General features: G+C 38.6%; 1 protein-coding gene across 2 annotated transcripts; it reads left to right on the forward strand.

Moving 5' to 3' along the window:
* The first annotated feature begins 1430 nt into the window (after window positions 1-1430).
* Window positions 1431-18348, forward strand: LOC124111806 (phosphatidylinositol phosphatase PTPRQ-like). 2 transcript variants are annotated; one of them, XM_046471643.2, is made up of 11 exons: window positions 1431-1604; window positions 9911-10111; window positions 10554-10728; window positions 11672-11845; window positions 12383-12514; window positions 12749-12885; window positions 14590-14694; window positions 15861-15924; window positions 16184-16231; window positions 16611-16694; window positions 17721-18348. In XM_046471643.2, exons 1-11 carry the CDS (start codon window positions 1542-1544, stop codon window positions 17771-17773), a joined length of 1236 nt encoding a protein of 411 aa, XP_046327599.2. In that variant the 5' UTR covers window positions 1431-1541; the 3' UTR covers window positions 17774-18348. The 2 variants fall into 2 exon arrangements, with proteins under 2 accessions (XP_046327599.2, XP_046327592.2); XM_046471636.2 differs by lacking the exon at window positions 1431-1604 and adding an exon at window positions 7696-7933.
* The last annotated feature ends 7784 nt before the right edge of the window (window positions 18349-26132 follow it).

Consider the following 26132-nt stretch of genomic DNA (forward strand, 5'->3'; position numbering starts at 1 on the left):
TTTAAATATTTTTATGCATGGTTACGCACGGTTGACTCCATAACCCATTGTCATGAACATCTCTCTTTTATGCATGTCCTTGTTTTTCTTGAATGCATCGTAGAACAGATGGAAATGACATATTTCAGCGCAAGATTGTACATCACGCAAAACATGAATTTGACTGGATAAAATGTCATCAGAGAAAGGAGACTTATACTTCAATACAGGTCATTTGTTCAACATGTTTATAAAAAAAACTTGGTGAGTGATTGGACGCTATGATCAGTAATGTTTCATGTGAATCAATATATTCTTCTGTGCACCTGAGTAAAGTACTGCAATATATTTTGTGTTTGTACACTCACGGCTGAAGAGTTTCCTCAACCCGTCAATGTATAAAAACAAAAAAGCGACCAAACGCTTCCTTATTCATAAGAATTAACTGTATCCCACTGTATCAAAGATGTATATGATTCTATCAAAGTAGTAATGAAACCAAGTGATCGCAAAAAAGATGTAGAATACTTTCATACTTTGATAATGAGATCTGTCGCCCACTTCTACGGATTGATAGCTGACACATGATACCCAATAGCGATGATTTGTGAAATTATATCTCAAGTAGCTCAGCAACGTTGATGAATCTGACAAGCGGCACGTACTGGTTGAGGCCAATTCATTGACTGTTAAACGTCAGATAATGAATACATGATACATTCAAAATTATATTTATTATTCGTTTAAACACGTTACCTCTTTGTAAGTATTGACATTCTGCTATGCATTTTTTAAGACCAACTATTTAATATATTCCAGTGATTTCCCCTGAACATTCTTAGCAGTCAATTTCAAACGTCTGATTCAGTAGGTTTTATGGTAATTTATTCTGTATAAAAATTATAAGAAAATTAAAAGGAAGCTATTTCGAAAACAGTAAACAGAGTGTTACTGTCCCCATTTAAAAACGTTCTGCTACAAGCCATCCTCCAACATGTACATCACCAAGTCTAGGGTTTTGTACACACATAACACATGTGCTGCCTCCCATGTCCCAAAACGAGGGAATCTCCTAAAACGATGTCATATTCCCAAGTGGTCATAATCTTGTAGACAAGGGTCAGCAATATCTAAAATTAATCAATACCAGATCTTTTAAATCACATTTCTACTTGGTGTCGATTGAAGCTCGCTGAGGTGAAATGACCGCCACTCCACCCACATATTCCCTATCACATTTCTCTCTACGGGTTGATACTGCTATGGCTAGACGACAACGTCAAGCACAATCACCAGCTTATCAGTAGTTGACATTCTGTTCCATACGAGACGTTGTAGCTACCGCATGCTTGCTGACGTGAAATGATCTATTTATTACTTCCTGAACACCATTTCACCGACACTTTCCCTATCACATTTCTCTACGGGTTGATACTGCTATGGCTAGATGACAACGTCAAACACAATCATCTGCTTATCAGTTATTGACATGACCGCCATTAACCTGTGTTGGCTGTTATATAGTGCAAATATCCTAGAAGTCCTTGTCCTTGTCCTTGGACATGCATGCAATCGCAAGATGTTGTTTCATGTTGGCAGCTTTCAGTATCGGATCTGTACTTCCGGTGAGTGTTTATATCCCGCGTTAACATTCTTTTCATGCGGGGCCCTGTAGCTTCCGTACATACTCATCTTATCTACCTCTACTGGGATATTGGGCCGCTCAGTCGTCATGCCCCGCAAGTTTCTTTTGCGTGCCAGAAACCTATGATCGTGGGTTCGAATCCCGACCATCCCGACTATATTTCTAGGTTGAGCAGCACCATACCAGTGCTCTTGGATTTGACCCAAGTGATACACGTCTAAAGACCTGCATTATCTCGGGCTTTCCTCGTGAGACACCGTGATATAATTAAAATACTGTTCGAAGTCGTGTGTGTTTGTGTGTGTGGCTGCTTGTACTAGTCCGGACCGATTTCATAGTGCTAGCCCACTGAGATAACATGCCGCAGTTTAACATGGATACCCCACTCAGACAGAGTACACAGACTCCGAAGCGACCGGAAATTGAACCTACGGACAAGACTGGTCCGATCATGCCCCCGGATTTGTGGACTGTTACCTTACCCCCTGATAAGCTGCAATACTAATGACAGCTACTGAAGCTTTGTTGTAATAGGCATAAACTGATGAAACAATAAGCGAACAAAAACGTAAAAGGAAAAGATGAAGGCCAGGGTTTGGACTGGGTGTTCAAGGTCGGGAACTTGGTTGATAACGTGTCGTGGTAACACGACCGAGTGGGCGTAGCTTATAATGTTTATTACTTGTTTATCTGTCCCCAGCACGGATATTTACAGCTGCCGTTGGCCAGCAGTATAAAACATGAGTATGGACTTGTACAAACAGCCACACACATATTTGCAAACATACACAAGCGTCGCTTTTGTTAAATAATCTTGAACACGTGACGTCAAACCACATTTCACCTCACCTCAAGTGCATTTCAAACATCAACTATAGAGTTGTCTACAACAGAAGCAGCAACTACCTCGACGCATGGGTTTTGTATGACATTAAAGACATGTCAGGAAATTTTTTTCAAAAGTGTTATGGTATACACATGGAGTACATTTCCTAATTTGACTCATCTGTGAAATTCCCTATTTGGACATTTACAATATAAGCGTAATTGTCCGTGTGTTTTTTTCAGGTGAAGAGTTGACATGCTTTTGCATGTGTTTGTGATGGGTACCGCCGGTGGGGCTAGATATGCTCACTTTTTCGCGAACACCTCGTATCATCACTGTTTGATAGTGATTCATAAACATATGCTTGTGGTACTAGTCAAAATAGGGAATGGCATCGGACATCATTTTTGTCACTGATGCGTCACATTTTGAAATGTCCTCCACATGTCTACCATAAATTTTGTTGAAACCTTGACACCTCAAACAACTTCTGAGCAACAGTCTTATGACGCTCTTTGAAATCTTGGTAGAAAGGTCATGGTCGATTGTATCTCAAAAGTTGTGAAATGTAAACACCAAAGGCTGGAGCTGATGGAATATTGCTGGACATAACGAGAAAGTTCACTATTTGGAAGTTGAATTCATCCCTCTTATCTGTATGTGGGGAGTGTTTTGTCACTCTGAACCTTTATGCGTACAGTATATCTTAATATGAAACAGACGAGGCGGTCTCACTGGTCTCCTTTATTTCTAGTTCAGGTGGGTAAATCAGTGGAAGGGAATTGGCTCTTTGATTGTTATTGAACGATATCAGATCATCGATATACCTGAAGCTTAAGTTAAACTTCTTGGCCAAATTACCTTGTTTTGACTTTGCCAATCCGAATGGAAATTGGTGCTCATGGGGATGCCTACTTCTTGCCTAAATGTCTTATCCCCATTTTTTACGTAGATGTTATCAATGAGGAAGTCCAGCATTTCACATATTGTTTTCTCAGTAAACTTCAGATGGCACTTGCTTTCATTTTTCACAATTTGCCCTGAACCTCTGAATATAGATACGTAACTGTATCTATGTACACCACGTTTTGTGACAAAAGCCCCATGGAACAAAGAATGAAGGTTTTCCTTAATTTTGTCATGTGGGATAGTAGTGTAAAAATGTTGCACCAATGAACTGGAGCCATTTTGCGGGGTTCATCTCTGATTACTTTGCATTGACGAGCCAGCCTACATGGCATAACTACGCCCTGGTGAACTGCAGATGATTCTCTGAGACCCGAGGGGCAAGGATGAGCTTGAATTGCATTCATCTATGTAGGCCTCAAAGACAATGCCCCGACAGTGATGGGTTTCATGTTGTGGGTGAATAACCACAGGGCCACGGAAATGCCAAAAGGGAGCATCTGGTAGTGTCGAACCTCCAAACGATCGCTCCCATCTGTATGATCCTGTCGATCATGTCGATCCTCTCTCTCTTGATAAAGCTGTCTATCGAGAGAAAGGTGAAGATCCCGATGCTTATGGTCCAACCTCTGCAGATCCTCCTGTGAAGGTAAGGTCCTTCGAATGATGAGGGTTCGTAAATCCTGATGATCCAAGCTAGTCTAACATAAGGTTTGACAGTGGTCGAAAGGTTCGTTGTTCTTGACCATCCCAATCTGATTTCTCATCTACGTCCCTGGGACTCACAAACCGATCATCAGATCAATCCGTCATCGACCGAGTCGCTGAGGAAAGGTCTCCTCTGAGGAGATCTTGCCGCAGAAGAAGAAGTGAGGGTAGATGGCTTCTCCACACTACCGATCAAGGCGCTACGGATAATCCTTGGGCTTGGTCTCACGTCAAGAAAGAGTCCGAACCTTCTTCCAAGGAAACTGATTCATTGAAGCTACCTTTGAAGCCCCTTTCGACGAACCCGATCGTGCAGCCTTTAACATTGTTCTTTTCGCGTTCTTGGCAACAGAAGTCTGTCACTTCCCCCCTCCTTTCACATTTCTGTGATAAGATGACAAATTCCTCGTCACCCGACACTCTGCAGATATCACATCTGCAAGACCACGAACACAGCCTTCTTCAGTCACTACAACTAGCACGTGGATCAATAGTAACACACTTCCCTATCTTCCTATCCATGATAACAAAACTTTAGAAACTCAAATACTCAATAAATAAGTATTATTTTCGTCCACAAAACCCCCGTCTCTACTCTAGGGCGATATGAAAGAGAATGAGCTGAAAGAACAAGTCACATGGTCAGGCAGAACGAGGTCCATGTGTTGCAAGGGCTAGTGGTGATAGTGGTGATCATGGTTACAGCTGGGGTGTGTTTGAATGACGTACTTTGTTTAAAACTGGAAGCATCTTCAATGTTCTTTTACACTCTAGGATCAATTGAAAAGTGAGAATGCGACAGTCAAATGTGTATTTTGTTAGTTGGTTCACGTTGTATTCAGCAATATTCAAACTATATGACAGCGACCTGTAAATAATCGAATCTTGACCACAGAAACCAGTGATTGGTATGAGCAACGTCCCACGCCATCAGCGTAAGATCAACCAGGTCACCGAGCCTGGCCATCCGATTCAATTAATCGCCTCTTACGACAATCATAGCTTACTAGAGACTATTCTAACCCTTAATATTAATGTTATCCTGAAGTCAAAATAGAAACATAAAACATTTTTTCTCGAGTTTTCAAAATTGCTTTTTCAATCGAAGCATCATAATGATTCAGATATTTCCTTATAGACTACAGTCAACATTTTAACATTTCAGATACCCGAAAGCTTAATAATTGTATCCACCACATGTGGTTTCATAACACATACCCCCTTTAAAGGGGCGGTCGGGTAGCCTAGTGGTTAAAGCGTTCGCTCGTCACGCCGAAGACCCAGGTTCGATTTCCGACATGGGTACAAAATAGGTGAATCCCATTTCTGGCTTCTCCCGCAGTGTTATTGCTGGGATATTGCTAAAAGCGGCGTAAAACCAAACTCACCCTCTTATTTTTCTCCATGTGTGTTTTATAATGAGAATGAAACATATTTCGTAGTCCTATGTAAATCCGAAGTTCGTGAATGAGTTCATTAAGACCCTTATGAAGGCGAGGAATTAATGTGCTTCCTTCATTCGGCTCATATATTTCCTATTTCATCATATAGCGTTACTCATAGCCCAGCTATTACTCATTGAGGCGAGGATATTGTGCAAATTAACAAACCAAAGTTTTTTCAGATACTAGTACATGATTTTTAAGGAAACTGTGTTCATGAAAGGAGATACTCAGTTCCGAATATATAATTTTACCTTTAATATTTATAAGTATTTCTATTACCCTGATCAACCGTTCTATCAGACGGAAACGTATTGTAATTTAAACGAATTATTTATTACTCCAAAATGTTGATATTGCTTTAACAAAAAATACAAATAACAAAAACATAATCATTTTACAACTTTAAGCAAGATCAAGAGATGTTTCATCCGAAGAGCGACTGTATTAGGATCGTGAGCTGGACTTGTCATAAAGTGCTCAGAACAAAGAAGAACGATTATCTAGCCTGTTTGTAGAAGAAACTGTCACAATAAAGTTATCATGGAACGATACTGCATTTGTCCTTATTTGAAGTAAGTTGACTGACAGTGCGGAGCCATTACTCCACACCGTCCAACCCAACCCCACAAACAAACCACTTAATACTCGTATTCGATGACCAAATGTATTCTATTTCCGTTTTATTAAGATTTATGATGTGGAAATTCGTTATCATAGTTTCGTTTACGAAGTGAGGTCACAATCGTAAATCTCTCTTATCAGAACTCTCTCAGTCTCTCTAGCTCTCGCTCGTGTATTTAAATGGAGGCATAACAAGTTACTTTGGTGGCGAAAGAGTCCAGGGCATTTCTCATAATAGAATGGAGATATATATAACACTGTATTAGCTTTGGTGATGTCTCTTCATGTCCACTTGATTCTTCATGGATACGAATCGGAATTTCTGATTCCTGGCTCGTTCTGATAAATGTTTAGCTGAAAAAGTAAATTCACATTCTACTACATTTACGCCCCAGACGCATTTTCGGTTTACGATCACCAAAGTGGTGGATTATATTTCTATAATTTCACCAAATTTGACTTAAGGAAACAGCTCAGTCTAACTCATCTGCAATATACCTCGAAGTGTGAATATACATTCAGGATATGTTCATGATTATTGGCCCAGGATTTGGAATTGGTGTCGATATTTCAACATGTACTGTGGGACAAAGCACGTCGAAAACGTACATTGTAAATATAAATAAAAGCGGCAAAAAACTTCCTGTAATCCGAAGACTAATCATAAGAGTCAATTGTACGATCCCGACAATATCATGAGCAAGTTTGTGTGTGTGTGTGTGTGTGTGTGTGTGTGTGTGTGTGTGTGTGTGTGTGTGTGTGTGTGTGTGTGTGTGTGTGTGTGTTTGATTGTACTAGTTGGGACTGATGCAGATTTATCGTGCTTGCCAACTGAGATACCATGCCGCAGTCTAACATGAATACCCCACTCAGACACAGTGTACTGACTCCGGGCCGATCAGTTCTTGTTTTAGCCATTTAATGCCGAGCGCCAGACAGGGTAACAACAAGTACCATCTTTTAACGTCTTTTGGTATGGCACGGACGGGGATTGAACTTTGGACCTTCCGCTCTCCGGGCAAACACTCTATCACTAGACAACGGAGGCGGCCAGGAGTGATGATATCAGGTGTCCATCAAAAGGTGAGCGTCAAAAGTTTTACTGAGAACTTGAATGTTGTAACCCTGATCAAATAACTTTTGAGTCCGGTTTAGACAGGTTTTATGATATATATTGCCTTTCAACTTAGAATAATAATGCATAAAAAACTACACGTTTGCAGGATATAACATGCTACCTTTTAAACTTAGCACGTGCATTCCTAAAACAAAAGGGTTAAATAAATGGGTTTGAAACATGGGTGAAGCATAAATTAGGTACATTAGAACGTTTTTAAGTATATTTAAAAAGACTGATAATTTATTAATTGATTAATTTTATATTCACTGTCAGCAAAGGTATATCTTTAACTAATGGAACATGAAGTATTTTAGTTGGTTATTCTTTCCTTTTCAGGAAAATTAAAATTAATCTATACCTTTTACGGTAACCTATAAGATTAATATATATTTACAATCCCTGCACATGCAACACACCTTGTGTCACTGATATCGACGGCAGTGCAGCAACACTATGACGTGTTCCTGACATGGCCTACATTACGCTGTATTACGCAACATGCACCAGTCCTGTACGCCAATCACAGTGAAACTCAAGGTGCAATATGTCGTGATATTCTCCATTATGCCTTGATGACACAAGGGAGAGAGACGTAGTGATACTCCGATTATCCAGTGTCAATGGACATGCATTCGAGATTGGGCTTCATGTTGGCAGTGTTTATGTTTGAATCTGTACCTCTGGTGAGTATTAAGATACGTCATGTTTCTATGAACCCCCTAGCTACCGTATACACTCGTATTTCAGTACCTGCATTACCACCTATCTGCATGTACCTACCAAACGCTTTTTTGTCTGTATTTCCTTCTCTATGTTTTGACATCCCTTGCAAGATACACAGGACAGCTAAGAATAAATCATCTCAGTGATCGAACTATGTAAATATATATATCAAAACCCTTTCCATATTAATAAGAAATCTCTGCTAAAAGCAGGGTCGATTGTACCATTGTATTATAAGCAAGTGTTTATGAATCACTATGCAATAGTGTTGAGACCAGGCCCCGGGATCATGAAAGTGGTCTTAGCTAAAATTTTGCTAAGCACGAATTTTGTCTTAAGTTTTTAAGATTTTGCTTTCCTAAGATTCGGTCTAAGACTGGATTTTGAAACGATGCCGAGATTTTTTTCTGACTTACATTTGCCTAGGATTGGAAGTGCGCTCATGCGGCACTGGATCTACCTCCGGCTATAAAATTACGCAGAGATGTAGAATATTAAATTTCCCATCTGATGGTTTAATTCTGACTGTAAATATTAAACAAGTTTGAAAAAAAGACACTGCTAAGTTTTGTCCGAGAATTTATTCTGCGTTGAAAAACGATAGCGAACACCGATAAAAGTACTGAGCGACGATTTTTTTATTTAGCAGCTTTACCGAAACTGTGAGCGAACAAAATACCGCTTAATATTTGAAAGATATAACTACATATCAAATGGAGTTATATGCGTGTGTATAACGACATAAATTCAATGCATAAAATAGCCTGCCGTAAATGACAAAAACTGATTTACCTCAATGACGTCAAAAGGCGACAGAGAGGTTACACGCGTTCAAAGAAAAGGGGGCATAACTCCGCTATGTTAAGCACTAGTTTATTGTAACTAAGGTCGCTTGGTGAGAATTAGCTGTGGGTAAGGACAATACATTTTCGTGGTGTTTTGTTCACGAGGAACCAAACTATTCCAACACAAATATCGATATTGAAACTGTGTACGATTAGGCATAGAAAACCCATTAGAAATGACGAAATTGTACTTCATAAAAGATAATTAAAAGCGAAATGGATGGCCCTTTCTAACCCATAAATTAGTCCTTAGATTCCAATATTCTCCTGATTGTGCAAGTGTAATTTGACTAATGTTGCACCATAATTAATGGAGCACTAATGTAAAGTAATCAAATGTAATGAATTACTTAAAAATGACACCATTCTATTTGACGTCATGGCTGCTTTTATGCATATGACAATGTCGGAGAAAGACGACACTGGTATTTTGATTAACACATATCTCCCCTAATTGTCGATTATGGTATGGAAAAAGAGTGTAAAGCGGAATTTGACGCTTTTTCGACACAACATAGTTATAAAATAAAATGAAACGGCTATTCATGGACACTATTTATATGAACTTTGACTATTGACTATTACACACCCTAGAAATACATACATGTTGCAGTTACATTTACATTTCATCTTGTAACACCTGTCTCACCTGCACCGTCACAAACAAATACAAAGGCATGTCAACTGTTTACCTGAAATACTTTGGAACGCATTGTACAAGTCATCATAGGCAATTGCATCGGACGTAATGTTTGTTACTGATGCGAACGCCTGGTGTCATCACAGATTGTCAGTAATCCATTCATATCATTTTAACCGCAATTTGCCTTTCACGCCCAACGAAATCAGTTTCGGCAGATATTCTAGGCTGATTATTCTATGACGTAAAATTGTACGTTCATCATGTAGTTTGAATCATGCAACAATGTGGTAGTACTTCATAAACATAACTGTTTTATTCAGTGTTGACTTAGATGCCACGTAGTAAAGAGTATAGGTATCTGGCTTTGCATTTCTTTCACGTGTGCTTGTAGATTACATGTAATATAATATAAACCCGAAAATGTAATACAAATGAAAATTGGTTTCCAGGTGCTTGGAAGTGATACAGTCCCAGGCAAAGTCAGCAACTTGAAAACGACAGGAGTGACATCCTCGGCCTTTGGTCTTTCATGGACAGCACCTACAAGTAGCATCCCCTTCACAAGCTACGTGATCTTTATAATCAAGGAGGGCAAATGTGCACAAGCCAGCTTCCTCAGATGCTCTCAAAATAGTACAACTCATGCAAATGTAAGTTGATTCACACAATCTATAAAATGGTAATTTACTCTTTAGGGCATATTACACTTCATTGAAAACGCTTTTAAAGTCTTCTCTTTACTGATCTGCAAATCCCTTAAAAGTTCAAATGCACTTATTGAAAAGGTCCGACGGGATATACAGTTTCCTTTTATGAATGTGTTGAAACTCTGTACACGACAATTCATTCCCGTATAACGGGTCGGTGGATCAGCACCGACACATAACGTTTGGGATAAAGGTTCAACTCCTCATTTTGGTACTACATGTAAATCTTATTCTTGATAACAGCGTAATGATACGACTGGAATTTGCATAAGACTGTATTCACCCATTTCATTATTTCTACACATTTACCATCGTGCGTCCACGGCTCTTCATCTTGCCATTGGTGTGACATATGAATAGTTGACCTTTGCTGTGCCATCTCTAGGCTAACTGCCCCTACCAGATATTCGCGGGTGTATATGATACCTGTCACGGTGTCATGTCTTACAACATCACGGCGAAGCTGACGTCGTACACAGACTACGTTGTCGCTGTAGCGGCTGCTTACGAGACCACCGCAGGGGAAAACTCCACAATCACAGTGAAGACACAAATTGGAAGTACGTATGGCTATTTACATCATACAAAACATAGACAATCTGGACAGATTGGTATTTATATTATAAAGGTTAAAGAGCAGGTTCAACATTCTACGGAAGAAACATCCGAAAGGTTATTTACATATGTGGTCTAAGTATTATTGTTATAATAAATACGATATTGTGATACGCCCGTTTTATATCTTTGTAAAGTGGGTATTTGACAATAGCGTTTGAAAGAAACGTGAATTAAATGCGGACAAGGTACATGTACGTTGATTGCAATTAACATTTTAATACCATGAAAACACATTTACATATGAAATTGACATGTTTAATAAATATCCACCTTTTTACTGAATACACTTCCCATCAACAAACAGATGCAGTGTTTACGGTTAGGAGACTATGTGGTCAAATAATGACAATATACACAGATGCCTATATTAGACGTTTGTAACAGAATGTTTAGTTTCACTACCGCTGTACGAATCAGATCAGAGCAAGTGAGATAATTAATACATTTTAACAGCAGGAACGAAAAGCGTTGGCTTCTAGTGAGGTCCTTGTCAATCACATTTCAGTTGATTACTATGCCTGATTAAGAATGAACTTCAATATATTTTGAGCTCAATGTAATCACCGGTGTGCACACTCTGTAGATCTGTAGTCGGTTCTTATAATAAATAAGTCAATAAAACTGTTTATTTAATCATTAAGACAAAAATTCTGTACATAACGATACGAAATCAGTAATATATGCAATACAAAATTCCCTATCCCCCACACTGTATAACCGATCAGGAACCAGCATTCCACTAGTCGGCGTGATCTCTTGTTGCTATATTTATGATGATATGTATATTAAAAGGGTCATGCATGATAAGCCCATCAAATGTTATGGCGTCACTTGCAATTCAATCATTATCCAGAGCATGGTCTCACATTATGTTTTAACATTCAGTTCCAGCACCACCGACCAACATCCGCCTAACTGCTCAGAACCAGTCAGCCATCCTGGTTGAATGGGACATTCCTTTGCACAATGCCGGGCCTACGTGGTACAATGTTACGGTTCTTGGTGCAACAAACAGGATGTCTAGCATCTTCATTGCCCAACGTGAATACAAAGTTGAAGGTTAGAGCCAGTTGTGGAATTTGTATAATTAACAGCACACATGCTTTTGAACACACTATTTAAAATTGAAATTGAGAGCGGACACCATTTGACCAATTGGGAATACCTGGATGTATGTATTTATAGCTGCACCCGGATTTTGAACACGGGATTCAACAGAAGGAAACTATACTTCTTCGGTCCAGCATAAAATAAATCACAGAATTGATGTTTTTGTTACATACTCTTCTGAGTTCCAAACATCATAACACATAACATATCATAGTTTATTCCCTTCAAATACGAGTATATATTATAATTGTATTACAAAGTCAGGTTAAAGATTGAGACATTCAAACCTGTCTATGAGACGTCTTGAAAACCATTGCATCAAGATTCAAGATTCGACTGTAGTGTAAAGATGTCTTCGCATGTGCCCTATGTTGCAAATATTACATGTCCCCGGAGCATAAAGCCTCTGTAGCCACATTGTTGAACAGATGTGTCTTCGTGTATATCCTATGTGTCTTCGTGTATATCCTATGTTGTGTGATGCAGGTTGGAAGAGCAGTTCCTACGAGGTGACGGACTTGCTGAGCAGTTGGAGGTACATGGTCAGCATCACGGCCAGCACCAACGTGGGAACCTCAGACAGAACAACATCCCAATATGTCAGTACGCTACCAAGCGGTTAGTGTCGTAAAGTAGAGAATCTCGTAGTAAAATATATAATCTACCCGTGTTGGATGGCTTCTGAAATGCGAAATGGCAGTGATCTGTACCGCTTCCTTCCTTCCAATATAATATCCTGTCAGTTGCTGCCTATAGCTGTCCATAGTTGGAGACACATATTAATTATTAAACATTTGTACATATCGATGATAATGACGTTGACGTTGACTTGTTAGTGTTTTACATCTGTAGCTCCTGGCGTCGTGAAGAACATCCACATGAAGTTTGTCCCAAATCAATACCTGGCAGCCAGACTCAGCTGGGAATGTCCCACCGAGAAGATTAGGAATGGGCGCATCACTAGCTTCACCATCATCTACACAGGCAATGTAAGATATTTAATCACTTGGTTCCTTTTGTTAAAGGATCTTGTAATTTGGTAAGCTTGTCTATAGTTATGAATTGGAATTTTCTGACCCCCAAAGTAGATCTAGTACAAAGTATTAATAAAGTGAGACATAATAAATTATTGTTTCTGTATTAACTATAACCCTCGCCAGGTGGCTGAACAATATTGCTGAAACGACATACCATATTACCTCCTCTTTCGAAACATGCATACATGCATAAACTTATACACACCAATTTGAATGCTTGCATGGGTTGTGATCTATCATGTGGTCTTATATGAGACCAATGACATGGAAAATGCAAAGTAATGAATATATAAGTTGGGTCAAACGCTTCTGTTAACAGTATTCCAGTTATATCACGGCAAGTTAGCTTAATGTGGGATGAAAGCCCGAAGAGATGTAGGTCTGAGACGTCAACCACTTTTGTGAAACCCACGAGCACGGGTATGGCACTGACAACACTTAGAAATATAATCCCGGCGACACGGAATTCGAACACACAATCATAGATTTGTGGCTAGCCAAAGGGACGCAACACTTCACAGCGAATTACCTCACCTTAAACGACTGGACCACCTGTGCCCCCAGTGATTATATAACGTAAGGTTTGCTAAATATGAACGTTGTACTGGAATTGCTTTCGCGGGGCAGTGGGACTACTACGTCTAACTATAAGATTACGCCGAATGTAGATTGAATATTAATGGGGAACTCCTTACACGACAGAACAACACCATCAAAGCTTCATGAACCAGAAGCTAATGTCTCTTTCTGATGAAAATAGATGCTATCATAAGATTACATGACCCTCAATAGCACTGTATATAAATCATAACAGGTTATTTATTGTATCGTTGTATCGAAATGTGATCGAGTCTATCTTCTCGGAAGGTTGGAAGAGCAGTTCCTACGAGGTGACGGATTTGCTGAGCAGTTGGAGGTACATATACATGTGATCGAGTCTATCTTCTCGAGGCAAGGGCGTTAACTTCCACTCTTGCCGAGCTAGGCTGTTATTTCGGAGTTACATTTTGACTAGACTAATTAAAGAATCTATGGATAGTTCAATCAAAATCGCGTGACGAACGAGACACCCGGTTCGCAAACAACATGGATTTCAACGTGCAGATTTCAGTCGACTGCAGGATTTGCAAAACATGTTTACCGCCAAATGGGTCAACAGATATTTTGCAAATCTTTTCATGTTTTAATGAATGTGATGAAAGGTGGTTTGACGCTCTTTGCGAGGTTAGACCGGTTTTGTTACAATGTAGATCTTGGTTATCGATCAGATCCTTGACTGGCCGCCGTCATTTTGTTTGAAGCAAATGCAAGTGATATGAGAGGTGGAATCTGATTGAATCTGAGAGATGGACACAGAAGGAACATATCTCGCCATAGCTACGCGTGGCGCTACGAGCGAGCCTTGAAATTACAGCCCAATTTTGCCAAACTTGGTTGGAAACTGGACTTATAGTCACTTTGCGCCCTTGCCTCCGGAAGATGTATCGAGTCCTTCCTCGGAGTATGTTCATTCAGACGCTAATCATATTCACCCATAACTGGTCATATGATCTTCATTGCACAGTATTATTAGAAAAAAGTTACAGGGTTTATGCGCTTTGTAAACACATGAACAAAAATATAGTTGAAGTATGAACAGATCTCTTCATACAACAGGTGTCCATGACGATGACGGCAGGGAGCTACTACCCCGAAGACCCTTGCACCGCCCCCCACACAGCGTATCTCCCTGTCATCCCAGATGGGCAGTACACAGTCAAGGCATGTATAACACGACAATTAAAATATTGACGCACGCAATAATTATGACAATAAACGATGACATTCTATTCATGAAACGGGAGATCACATTCTGTCCTACTTGAAAAAGAAAATGATCCATTACTCGTTAAGAATATATCTTTACGATTTGTTTGTCACTGCTGTGTCAGAACCAGTGGGTTGGCCAACCTGTACGAATATCATGACTTCATGTTTGATGGATGTGACATTTCATGCTTGTCATGTCGTGCCTGTTCGCACGTTGAGTTGCCGAAAGGTTTGATCTAATATGGTCACAGAAATACAGTAAACTACGGTTATAGCGAACTCAAAGGGATCACAAATTTTAGTTCGTTATAACCGTAGTTCGTTATAAGCATATAAACAGCATATAGACAGCATATGACAGGGACCTTCAAAACCAGTTCGTTATATCCGCCAGCTCGTTATAAGCGTGTTCGTTATAAACTTAGTTGACTGTATATGTCTTTGCAAATATGTCTCTTTAACTTGAACTGATAATTATTCCCAAATGGCTTCGTAAACTCCCGTATACTCCGTTAGTAAATGGATATAGAATGAATATCAAAATTTCCTGGTATCGAAATGATTTTGGTATGTGTACAAACTGTGAAGAGGACAGGAAAAGTGACTAACCTTTCAAGAGATTATTAAACAAAGTGATAGAAAGATATGCACGGCATCTAGAACTAAATTCAAGAAAATAACATGTTGCTTTCTTTCTATTATAAACGAGAGACATCCGAGAACTTAGAATTTATTTTAACATGTTATAAAATCTGCACGGCTCAAATAACTTTTGATCATATCATTATTACAAATAGTATGCCAAAGTCTCATTAAATGTTAAGGTCAATTTGAGGTTGAGGACATCGGAAATAATATGGGATGCCTCATGTTTAAAAAGAGAAACAAAGTTCCATTTCAAAAGGCATCCAAGGGATATTAATGTAATACATAATTAGTAAAATATATATTTTACCAAAAGAGACTATCTATATTTCAATAGAAAACAATAACTAATGCTTCAGAAAAACGAAAACATATATACTTGACTGAAAGCACTTTAACTGTTAATGCAAAAATATAACATAAATTCTTGTCCTGATGTATTCAGTTCTTTTTGCAAATTCTTGTTTGTGTAGGTATGGGCCAATGCTGAATTTCAAGGAAACAAATCAACAATGATTTTTGTAGCAGACCGTAATAGTAAGTGTACCTCGTTATAACCTACCATTGTGGTAACACTAAACAGGTTGTAATATACTGTGTAGGTTTTTGCTTGTTTTTCAATCCATGTTTGTTTAATGTAATCATCAAATTATGGTTACAATTGAATGACTTCCTTTATTACAATTTATAGCTAACACGTGAATTATTTTATATTCAAAAGTGACAATGCTTATACTATTGAAGGAACATTAGTGTAACAGAAGTTCAGAGTGATGATTTCAACATTATATTCCAGAAATGTCCTACACGCCATCGATTTCCAACACAACTGTATCGACAGCAGGTAAATTGTAGTGAAGTATTAAATATACTAATGTCATTACCTGATTGCGATCGTCATTTGTATGTTTTGTTTGTTATTTAACGCTGCATTCAGCAATATTAAAACCATACGACAGCGACCTGTAAATAATCGAATCATGACCACAAAAATCAACCAAGTCACCGAGCCTGGCCATCCGATTCAATTAATCGCCTCTTACAACAATCACAGGTTACTGACACTATTCTATCCCTCAACTGTAAATTTTAACATGAACTAAAATTGAACCTTGAATCATTTTTTCTCGAGATTTAAAAGTTGCTGTTTCCAACGAAGCTTTATGAAGAATTCAGATATGTCCATACTGGTAACAGTTTAAACATCTTTTTCTTCATTTCAGATTCCAACAGCTTAATAGTTGCATCCGCCACATGTGGTTCCACAATCGCCATCCTATCTGTCGTTGTCATTGCTCTTGTTCTGAGTGAGTAGTTTTGCCATGTCTCTAATGAATACTGTAGCAATATACTTTGTATTTTGTATGCTCTTTGTATGCATGTCGTTTACCCTTCGTTGAATTTTCTATTGAAGTAAAGACCTGGTCGTACGTGACCTTCTCACCTCGTTCTACGTGAAATATGTAATTTAGGTATACGTGATAAATTGATTATGACCTGTGTAAATTTAATTTGCTCCTCAGAGTTCAACGTATCCTTTAGTATATTTGACACGGGTTGTGTTGACACGCCAGGCGTCTGAAATGTGGACGGTGTGGGTTTAAGTGTGGGTCTGGGTGTCATATATGGGTGGGGTATGTGGGTGCGACATGTACACACAGTGACTACTTTACTTCTTTGGATCATTAGACTGATTTCATTAAATTCAGGACGACACTTAATACAATTTCTCCATTTGTTTCTTAAAATGAGCAAAGAACATATTTAGTAGTTCTATAAAACTCCAAAGTATGGCTTAGCGTCCTAGTGAATGAATTCTTTAAGACCCTTGTAAATGGTAGGAATTGTTGTATTGCCTTAATTCAGCAAATATATTTGTTAGTATTTATTGTTAGTTATTATCAAGTTATTACCCATAGAGGCAGGGTATTGTGTTAGATAACAAATCATCAGTTTACAGTCACTAGTACATGGTTATACTGTACACTGTGCATCAATGAAGGAGACACTCGGTTACATGAGTGAGTGAGTATGGCTTTACGCCGCTTTTAGCAATATTCCAGCAATATCACGGTGTGGGACACCAGAAATGGGCTTCACACATTATACCCATGTCGGGAATCGAACCCGGGTCTTCGGCGTGACGAGCGATCCGACCGCCCTTCACTCGGTTACGAATGTAGAATCAACACTTTAATATTTAAATTTAACATAACCAAAGAATTCAGACGGAAACGTATTGTAATTTGAACTAATTATTTATCATTACAACATGTTGATATTTCATTGAAGAAAACCCAATAACAACAAAATAATCATTTTACCACTTTCAGCAAGACCAAGAGGTGTTTTACCAGAAAAGCAACTGTATGGATCATTAGGCTGACTGATCATCAACAGGACATTTCTTAGAACAAACAAGAACGAAACAGTGTCATAATAAAGTTATCCTGGAACGATTCTGCATTTGTCCTTATTTCAGATTGAGTTGATTGAACTTCTCAAAATAACATCATATTATTGTGGACACCAATGACCAATGCCTTCGTTCTACTGATATATTGGTGATATACCCCCATCCCTACTGAAAGAAATGACCCACTATTTTGTAGGGTTGCGACGGGTACTCGAGTACCCGATAACGGGTCGGGTAGCTTAGGACTCGAGTCCAATTTTCAGGACTCGAGTACCCGTTCAGGGGAGATAGTTATGCAATCATCATGAATTAAGTCCGTTCTCAGTAGTCTAGATCTTATACTTACCAGATCTGATTTAGTACTTTCCATGAGACAGGCGTACAATGAGAAAGTCCATGTTGTGGTGATAAGAAATCACAAATGACATTCCACAAGTGTTAGTTAAAATTCGTTTGATAACTTTTCATGATCACTGATTTTTTTATTTTTGTTCGGTTAAATAACAAATTAGGTTGTTCAAAGTTGCAAGTTTGTCTTTATGCTTCAGCACGATAAAAACAGAAAAGTTGTTCTGTTGGACTATTTCAACATAAAACTAAACAGTTTTCAATAATTTGCTGATCTGTTCAATAAAAATCTGAAATCTAATGTTACTTGTGTTTGTCATTATTGTCGAAATCATTTTACGAAATACTGAAATAGTGTAATGTTACAAATTACAATACAAGCCTAGATCACTCAGACACATATCGATTTATTACTCATGTCACGACTCACGTGTCAGGCAGTCATGTGATCTTGCCGTTTCCCGCTCTCGCCTGTTTTGGTGACAGTGCTCAATGACTGGCGCCAGATTACTTTGATATTCTGCGTCACTTGTGGTTTTAGGTAAGCTATGCAGGCATTTAATAAAAAACATAATTCCTTAGAACAGATTAATAGATGTTTGATGACCTTTTATTCGCAAAAGCATTACAAACAAGTGGGACAACATTGAACTACGGGTACTCGAGTCCGGTTCGGGTATTGTCTGCCGGGTACTCGAGTTCAGTTTTCGTACCCGGTCGCAACCCTACTATTTTGTGTAATGCTGAATCTGTCACAGGTGAATTTTTGGATAGACTTGATTGTAATTACGGTATTGTATGAGTGAGGCTGTGTTTTACAAAGACATAAGACTTGTCATGATCATGAGTGAAATGCTTGAATTCCCGATTGTCAACATCTTTATGAAATGTGAGGCCCTCCGACAATAAACAGGGAGTCCCTATGTGTACAAATCCCTTCATCCCTGATTACTAAAAGTAACTACTTCATACTCGATTACCCAATATATTTCCATTGTATTAGGATATATGCCGTTGACATTCGCTATCATAGTTCCGTTATGAAGTGACAATCGCTAATCTCTCTTATCAAAATGTTTCTTGCTCGTATATTAAATTTGAGGCATTTCGAATTAGACATAAAGTGTAGCTATGGTGGCGAATGCGTTCAGGGTATTTATCATAATAGAATGAAGATATAACACGCTGGATTAGCTGGGATGTGAGTGAATGAGTGATTGAGAGGCTGAGTGAGTTGTGTTTAACGCCGCTTTTAACAGTATTCCAGTTATATCACGGTGTGTTAGATTAATGTGGGGGGAAAGCCTGAAGTGATGCAGGTCTTATAATTAGACGTTTACCACTTCTGTGAAACACACAAGCGCGGGTATGGTGCTGACAAACCTAGAAACATAATCGGGGCGAACTGGGATTCGAACCCACAATAATAGGTTTCTGGCGAATCCAAGGGACGCTACTGTGCAGGGCGAATTGCGGTGACTTAGACAACTGGGCTAACCGTACACCCCTAGTAACCCTGATGAAACAAATTTTGAGCCAGGTTTAGACCGGTTTCAGGGAATGTATTTTAAAATAATCATGCATTCAAAGACTACACATTTGCAGGGATAATATCCCACCTTATTACTTATTATATACACTCCTAAAACAAAAGGTTTAAATTGGTATAAATTATGAGTGAAGCATAAATTAGGTTCATTTAAACGTTCTTATATATATTTAACAAAGACAAATGATAATTGATAATTAATTTTCTGTTCACTATTAGCAAAGGTTGATAAGAAAAGGAGAAGAGTAGATATTAACTTTGTAGCGCAACCTTTCCTTATTTACCATCCCAGCGTAGCAACGCTATCACGAGCTGTTGGTATCACGGTGAAACTCAAGGTCCATTACGCCTTAATGTCACATAGAAAGCACCTGGTGATACTCCGATTATCCATTGACTTTGGACATGTATTCGAGATTGGGTTTCATGTTGGCAGTTTTTATTTTTGAATCTGTACCTCTGTTGAGTATTTGGATACGTCATGTTTCTATGAACGCCCTAGCTACCGTATACACTCGTATTTCTGTACCTGTATTACCACCTGTCAGCATGTACCTACAAATACGCCTGTTTGTCTGTATTTCCTTCAATATATCTAGACATCCCCTGCAAGATACTGAGGAACGCTAAGAATAAATCATTTCAATACAGTTATCTGAATTCGACAACTCAGTAAACGTATGTAAATAATATTTGCAAAACTCTTTCCGTATTCGTATTCGTCAGTCGATTGTCTGATTCCAACTGTATCATGAGCAAGTGTTTATGAAAAGTGATGATACAAGGTATTCGGGAACAAGGTGAGCGTATCCTGCCTCATCGGTGGCTTCCACCACAAACACATGCAAAGGCAAGTCATTGTTCACCTAAATAAACACGGCAACATATTGTACATGTTCACTGCGTCAAATTTGGGGATTTTTTTCAAAGCTTTATTGAGGCTTTGCAAGTTGTAACCTTAATTAAACGACTCAGTTCAATCAAACCTCCAGGCATCCATATTAGAACCACTTCCTGCACGTGACTAATACATGACATGACACAAAATAGAGGAAGTCGCTTTTCGCAATTCCGTTTCATTTGCAATATTGTCTTCAAATCAAAGAGTAAACATTAATTCTGTTAAGCTCAAAAGAACCTGTCTTCCAAAACGGCAAACATGTTATACGAACTATATATTTGCGGCGGGATCTGGATTTACACGACTTAACCTGACTTCATGCAAGATATCACGACTCCTATGTTACCTAAGGTAGGTAGCGGAATAAACCGAATGACGCCGAGTGACCCCGAGTGACCCCGAGTGAGTGCTCTTACACTTCTTTACGTTTTATAGTACTTTACGTTCAGTTGAGGTGCGAATAATGCCGTAGTGTGTCCAGGTAATTGCTCTCGAAGAGGAATGTTCACAAAACAATTTTCCCATTAATGAACAATAGAAAGGTCATTTGGCAGGAACTTTTAAAACGCTTGACAAAGTAAGTAGGAAAGAGCCAGCTTCTGGCTATTGGTATGAAACCATATGAACCATGAATTTACAAATAGCTGTAATTGTTGTGATGTGTTAAGTCATATTCATTCATTCACTTGAGGCTCGGTTCAAGGCAAACTATGTTGTTATTGATCATACGTGGGTTTTTTCTGTTGTGGGTGGGGGTACAACTGGAAGGGCAGGACATGCGTATCCTTTTCTCGAACACCTGGTGATTACAAGTCAGTCATCCATTCATTATCATTTTCACCGAAATTTTGCCTTTCAAACCCTAATGGAATCTGTTTCGGGAGATAATCGAGAATGATTACTCTGTGGCATTGAAATAATATATTTTACCCCTCATCATGTCAGTTTGAATCATGCATCAATAAACAAAGTGGAAGTAGTTAATTCAAAAGAATGTGAAGACTAACCAACACTGCAGCCTTCTGCATTCCCCAGATAGTCAGAAGGGCTGTATACCTGGCGACAAACCCGGGTACTCTCCCAATGTCAGTCAACAGGTACCAAACCTGAGGCACCGAGAACAATGAGGGGTCACACTCCACCGCAGGCTTCAATGGAAATGGATTCCTAAGTTGCACGGGGAACGCCTACTTATTCCTTATGCGAATCTATTGATCTTTCAATACGTGCGCCATTTGTCAGTATTGCTAAACCACCCGTGTAGATCCGATTAGAAAATGTGTTCAGCAACCCAGGCTTGCCGTACTAGGCGACCGTGCTTGTCGTAAGAAGCGACTAATGGGATCGGTTGGTCAGGCTCGCTGACTAGTTGAAGCATGTTATCGCATCCCAATTGCGTGGATTGATGTTCATTATGTGAATCACTGGATTGTCTGGTCCTGACTCGATTGATTACAGACCGCCGTCACATAGCTGGAATATTCGTGAGTGCTGCGTTAAACAACAAACCAACAAACAGTTCTGCTGAACAAAACCTATTTTTCATAATCCGTGCAGTCCATAACAATAGCAGGGGAGGAAGGGTTGTTCAATGGACCAGCGACAAACTTCAGTGCTTGTGTTAGTCAACGTGGCGCACGCATTGACGCATACGCATAGAACATGATCATGAATTTAGTGTGAACAGTTTATTTTTTAACTCTACCATTAAGTAATCTGACCCAGTGTGATTTCATGATTTTACTGTATTTCAAGTGACGACGGTGAACTTATTTTCAAATCTAGTCCACACTCGGAATTACGGATTAGCTGTCGCTTGAGGTCAAGGGGCATATCACTCGGGACAGACAATCTACAATGCCTGTTTAGTCGTTACTTATTCCTAAATATATTTCGCTTTTGAGGTATTCGGGAAAATATGAACCCAAATGATTTTGAATTATGATGATTGTCACCAAATTTGATGTTGACGTAATATTTATGCAAGGTGTTGTGCAGAATTCCTACCGTTTGAACAATCTTCAGCTTAAGAAACGTGTGCGCGTATCAAAGAACAAACATATATCTGTGTTGTAATTTGAGGGTTCAGATTTATGTGTGTTGATAATGTTTTAACAATCAACACCATGCTTCCACTTTCAGGTGTCAAGGTGGAGCTGCTTGGAACGAAAGAAGAATGCAAATCCAGTTCCAATGTAAAACAAGTACTATCAAAGCCGTGTTTAACACATCCATGAGTCATAATGATGAGTCTGCATATAAATATCAAAATATCAGAAGTCGATAATATTCTGACATAAAGGCTCATTGACAAACCATCGATTGACAGTATGAGCAACGAGTCGCGCACGGTACGAATAAAATTGGACCTCTGTTTAACCACCCGATCCTCATATGTAGGCCTGTATGACAAATATTTGGTAATACTACCTTGTCAAGACATCCCAATGAAATTCTACAGTGAAGACTTTTGTCAGTTAATGGTGATCAATATTAAGGGTAACCAGTGATGTATATGTACATTTTTGTCTTCAATGTGAAATATATAACAAAGCATATCACATTTCATATTTCATCCACATGTTTCGTAGTTATCTTGATATGATATGAACCTGACTCTCGCCATTAACGTTATCGTAAGTGGGCAGCTTTATCATTGACAACCTAACATCATTGAAAGATAAATATATAACTATGAAGTGACATTCGGTTGGGATGTATGCTATCAGGAAGGTCATTTTGCTCTTTTTGTAGTCAGCAGAAACTGTTCACATATTTCAATATGCCTTCATAATTTCTGACTGGTTTTCTTTCTTCTGTAATTATACCGACCCACTTTGAAAACGCACCAACATGAATATATGGAAATATCATATCGGAGTCCAGCAGTGAGACGAACCAACAGGTTATTTCATCTCCGGATATCCCGCTGCTGGAGGTTCATGTTTGCATTGATATTGCTGATATTTCGCGATGTAACCTTGCGCTATCCTGTTGAGAAGGAGGTGAATATAACCTGAGATGCTTTAAGTATAGGGAAAAGAAGGTCACATTGTGTTGAGTTAAGCTATTTTACAAAGGGCAAATACCAAGCATCATTGGTTGACAAAGAATACAAAGGAATGTGTATATATAGTTTAGTATGTAGTGATTGGTTTGTTTGACCATGACTCCACCAGATAGTTCAGTCTCGTTCATCTCACATAATGGACACGTAAACATGGACACCAATCGGTCTGCTCTACATGTCGGAAACTTCGACTACTGGACCACCCTGCGCTCCTTTGCTTATGTGGACAGAAGAGTCACATAGCGGTTATATATCACACTGCTTTAAGCCATTTCTGAACACGAACTACATGTACTACCCGTTTGTTACCGAAGTACTGACGGGCTTATAGACTAAAGGTTAAAGGTGACGCCAATTACGTTATGGTCATTAAGCTATCTTTAATTTTGATAGGATTGTACTTTAAAGTGAAATCTTTAAATACTTTATGCATATTTAAACCCTCGAACCTTTCCCCTTAAGTCTTCATAATGGAACTGATGGGCATATTGACACAATGTCAATATTCTCTCTTGATATTTGTTGTTTAACGCCGCACACAGCAATATTTCAGCTACAGGACAGCGGTTTGCAAATGACCGAGTCTGTAGCAGACACTCCAGAGATTGACATCATGAGCATCAGCGATCAATCAAGTTAGCCGCCTCTTTTGACAAACATGGGTTGATCTAACCTTGATCTTCATGGTTACTATCTTCATAAAATAAATACTAGATAAATACTAACATCGTGTGAAGTTAATATTGTTTGTGTACTATGGTACGTTTATTTTTTTAGACTGAAAGGTCCATTATGGTTCTTATAAATAAGAAGCAAGAATAAGCTAATATTTACGTAGCTGTCTCAAGAGATACCAATGGTGAAATGTTCTATTTTATAGTGATTCATAAACACATACCTATGATATACTCGGAATTGTGTATTCGACTTTGCTTTAAGTACATCTTTCTGATGATTTTGATATGTTTTCCGTCGCTTTTATTTAGAAATATACTGAGCAGATTGAACATAAATACCGACAAAATACTGACTTGGTGGATTTGAATAAATCCTTTTTCATTTAAACACTTTCTCCCTTGTGCGCTTGCTGGTTTATCATATGCTTAGGGTTGCAACCATGTTTCGGAACAAGCCCAAACGTATCATTTCAGTTATTTCAGACCAATGTTGAAAGGAAATATACTTTTCTAAGGTAACATGATGTTATCTCTAAAACCCGCCTCACAAATCTGCGCCCCTTCCGCACCACAGAAACCTGTGCTCTTCAGTATCTAGGTTTGACAGTTACAAGTCGTGAGTTTCTCCGAAATACTAGTGAGTGAGTGAGTTTTACGGGAAACACCAGAAATGGGCTTCACATATTGTACCCACGTGTGAAATGAAAATAAGAGTGATTGAATGTGGTTTAACGTCAGGTAAAAATCCGACGACCATACATGTTGTAATATAATAAACTTGGTGTAATATCCTGTCAACTTCAAAACGAGGAAGTAGTTTGCAACAACTATTGACGCGACCGTGCGCTATTCTATTGATAAAAATATGAATGTTAATCGCTTTGCATCCAAGGCGGAGAGCAGAATGTCATCCACAGTACCTTGCATTTATCATCAACAAAGTGTCATGTTCTGCGTTGTTACCAAGGGCAATTCATACAATAAAATAAAGTTTAATCCGTCTACATTAGATTGTGGTTGACATTTTCGACACGCAAGTAATCCACGGGGAATATGCACATTGATAGTTCAGTTCAGTTTCAGTTCAATCATCATCACCTCACATCAAATACATTTCATGGTAAAATCGCTCTTCATGCACGAGTACGAGTAACCCGACCTGTCAAAATAGAAGACAATCAGTCTGCTCCACATGTTGGGAATTTAATATCTTAATATTATATGGACGAAAAATGTGGAGTAAAACATGCTATACACATACCATATCAAATGCGGGATCCTTCTGACAGCTAAAGATGTGAATTGTCTGGTAACGTTTGTTGTTCAACGCCACCCTCAGCAATATACCAGCTATATGAAAGCGGTCTGTAAATAATCTCGACCAGACAATCCAGTAATTGACATCATGAACATAATTGGAATTATGTATTTTGACAACATAGAAAATCTAGAATAAATACAAAACTATTTTAGAATTCCAATTCAAATTCCTACACAAAAATTATATACACTTAAAAGGAATTGTTAAAGATGAACTTGTTTGACGATGTTGATTTTGCAATTCAGGCAATGAAAACCTTGATCACGTATATTTAGAATGTTCTTATGTTAAAGAATTCTGGGACGAATTTAATGCTTTCATAAATGTTATTTTCGGTCATGTTATTATTACAAAACAAGATATCTATTTTGGAGGTACACCTTATGAAGTCACTTATTGATATCAGCATAAATACACATTTACGTACCACATATTAAAGACATGAAACCATGTTTGAAATCAT

This window comes from Haliotis rufescens, unplaced genomic scaffold (genome assembly GCF_023055435.1).
Source record: "Haliotis rufescens isolate VD_foot unplaced genomic scaffold, xgHalRufe1.0.p SCAF_5, whole genome shotgun sequence".
In the NCBI taxonomy this organism is placed as follows: Eukaryota; Metazoa; Mollusca; class Gastropoda; order Lepetellida; family Haliotidae; genus Haliotis; species Haliotis rufescens.

What these genes read in the sequence shown, in the direction of transcription:
- LOC124111806 (XM_046471643.2), top strand. Translation starts at nt 1,542, where the DNA reads ATGCATGCAATCGCAAGATGTTGTTTCATGTTGGCAGCTTTCAGTATC. An exon ending in AGTGAAGACACAAATTGGAA is followed by an intron (nt 10,729 to 11,671) that starts GTACGTATGGCT and finishes TTTAACATTCAG; the next exon opens with TTCCAGCACCACCGACCAAC. An exon ending in TGTCAGTACGCTACCAAGCG is followed by an intron (nt 12,515 to 12,748) that starts GTTAGTGTCGTA and finishes TTACATCTGTAG; the next exon opens with CTCCTGGCGTCGTGAAGAAC.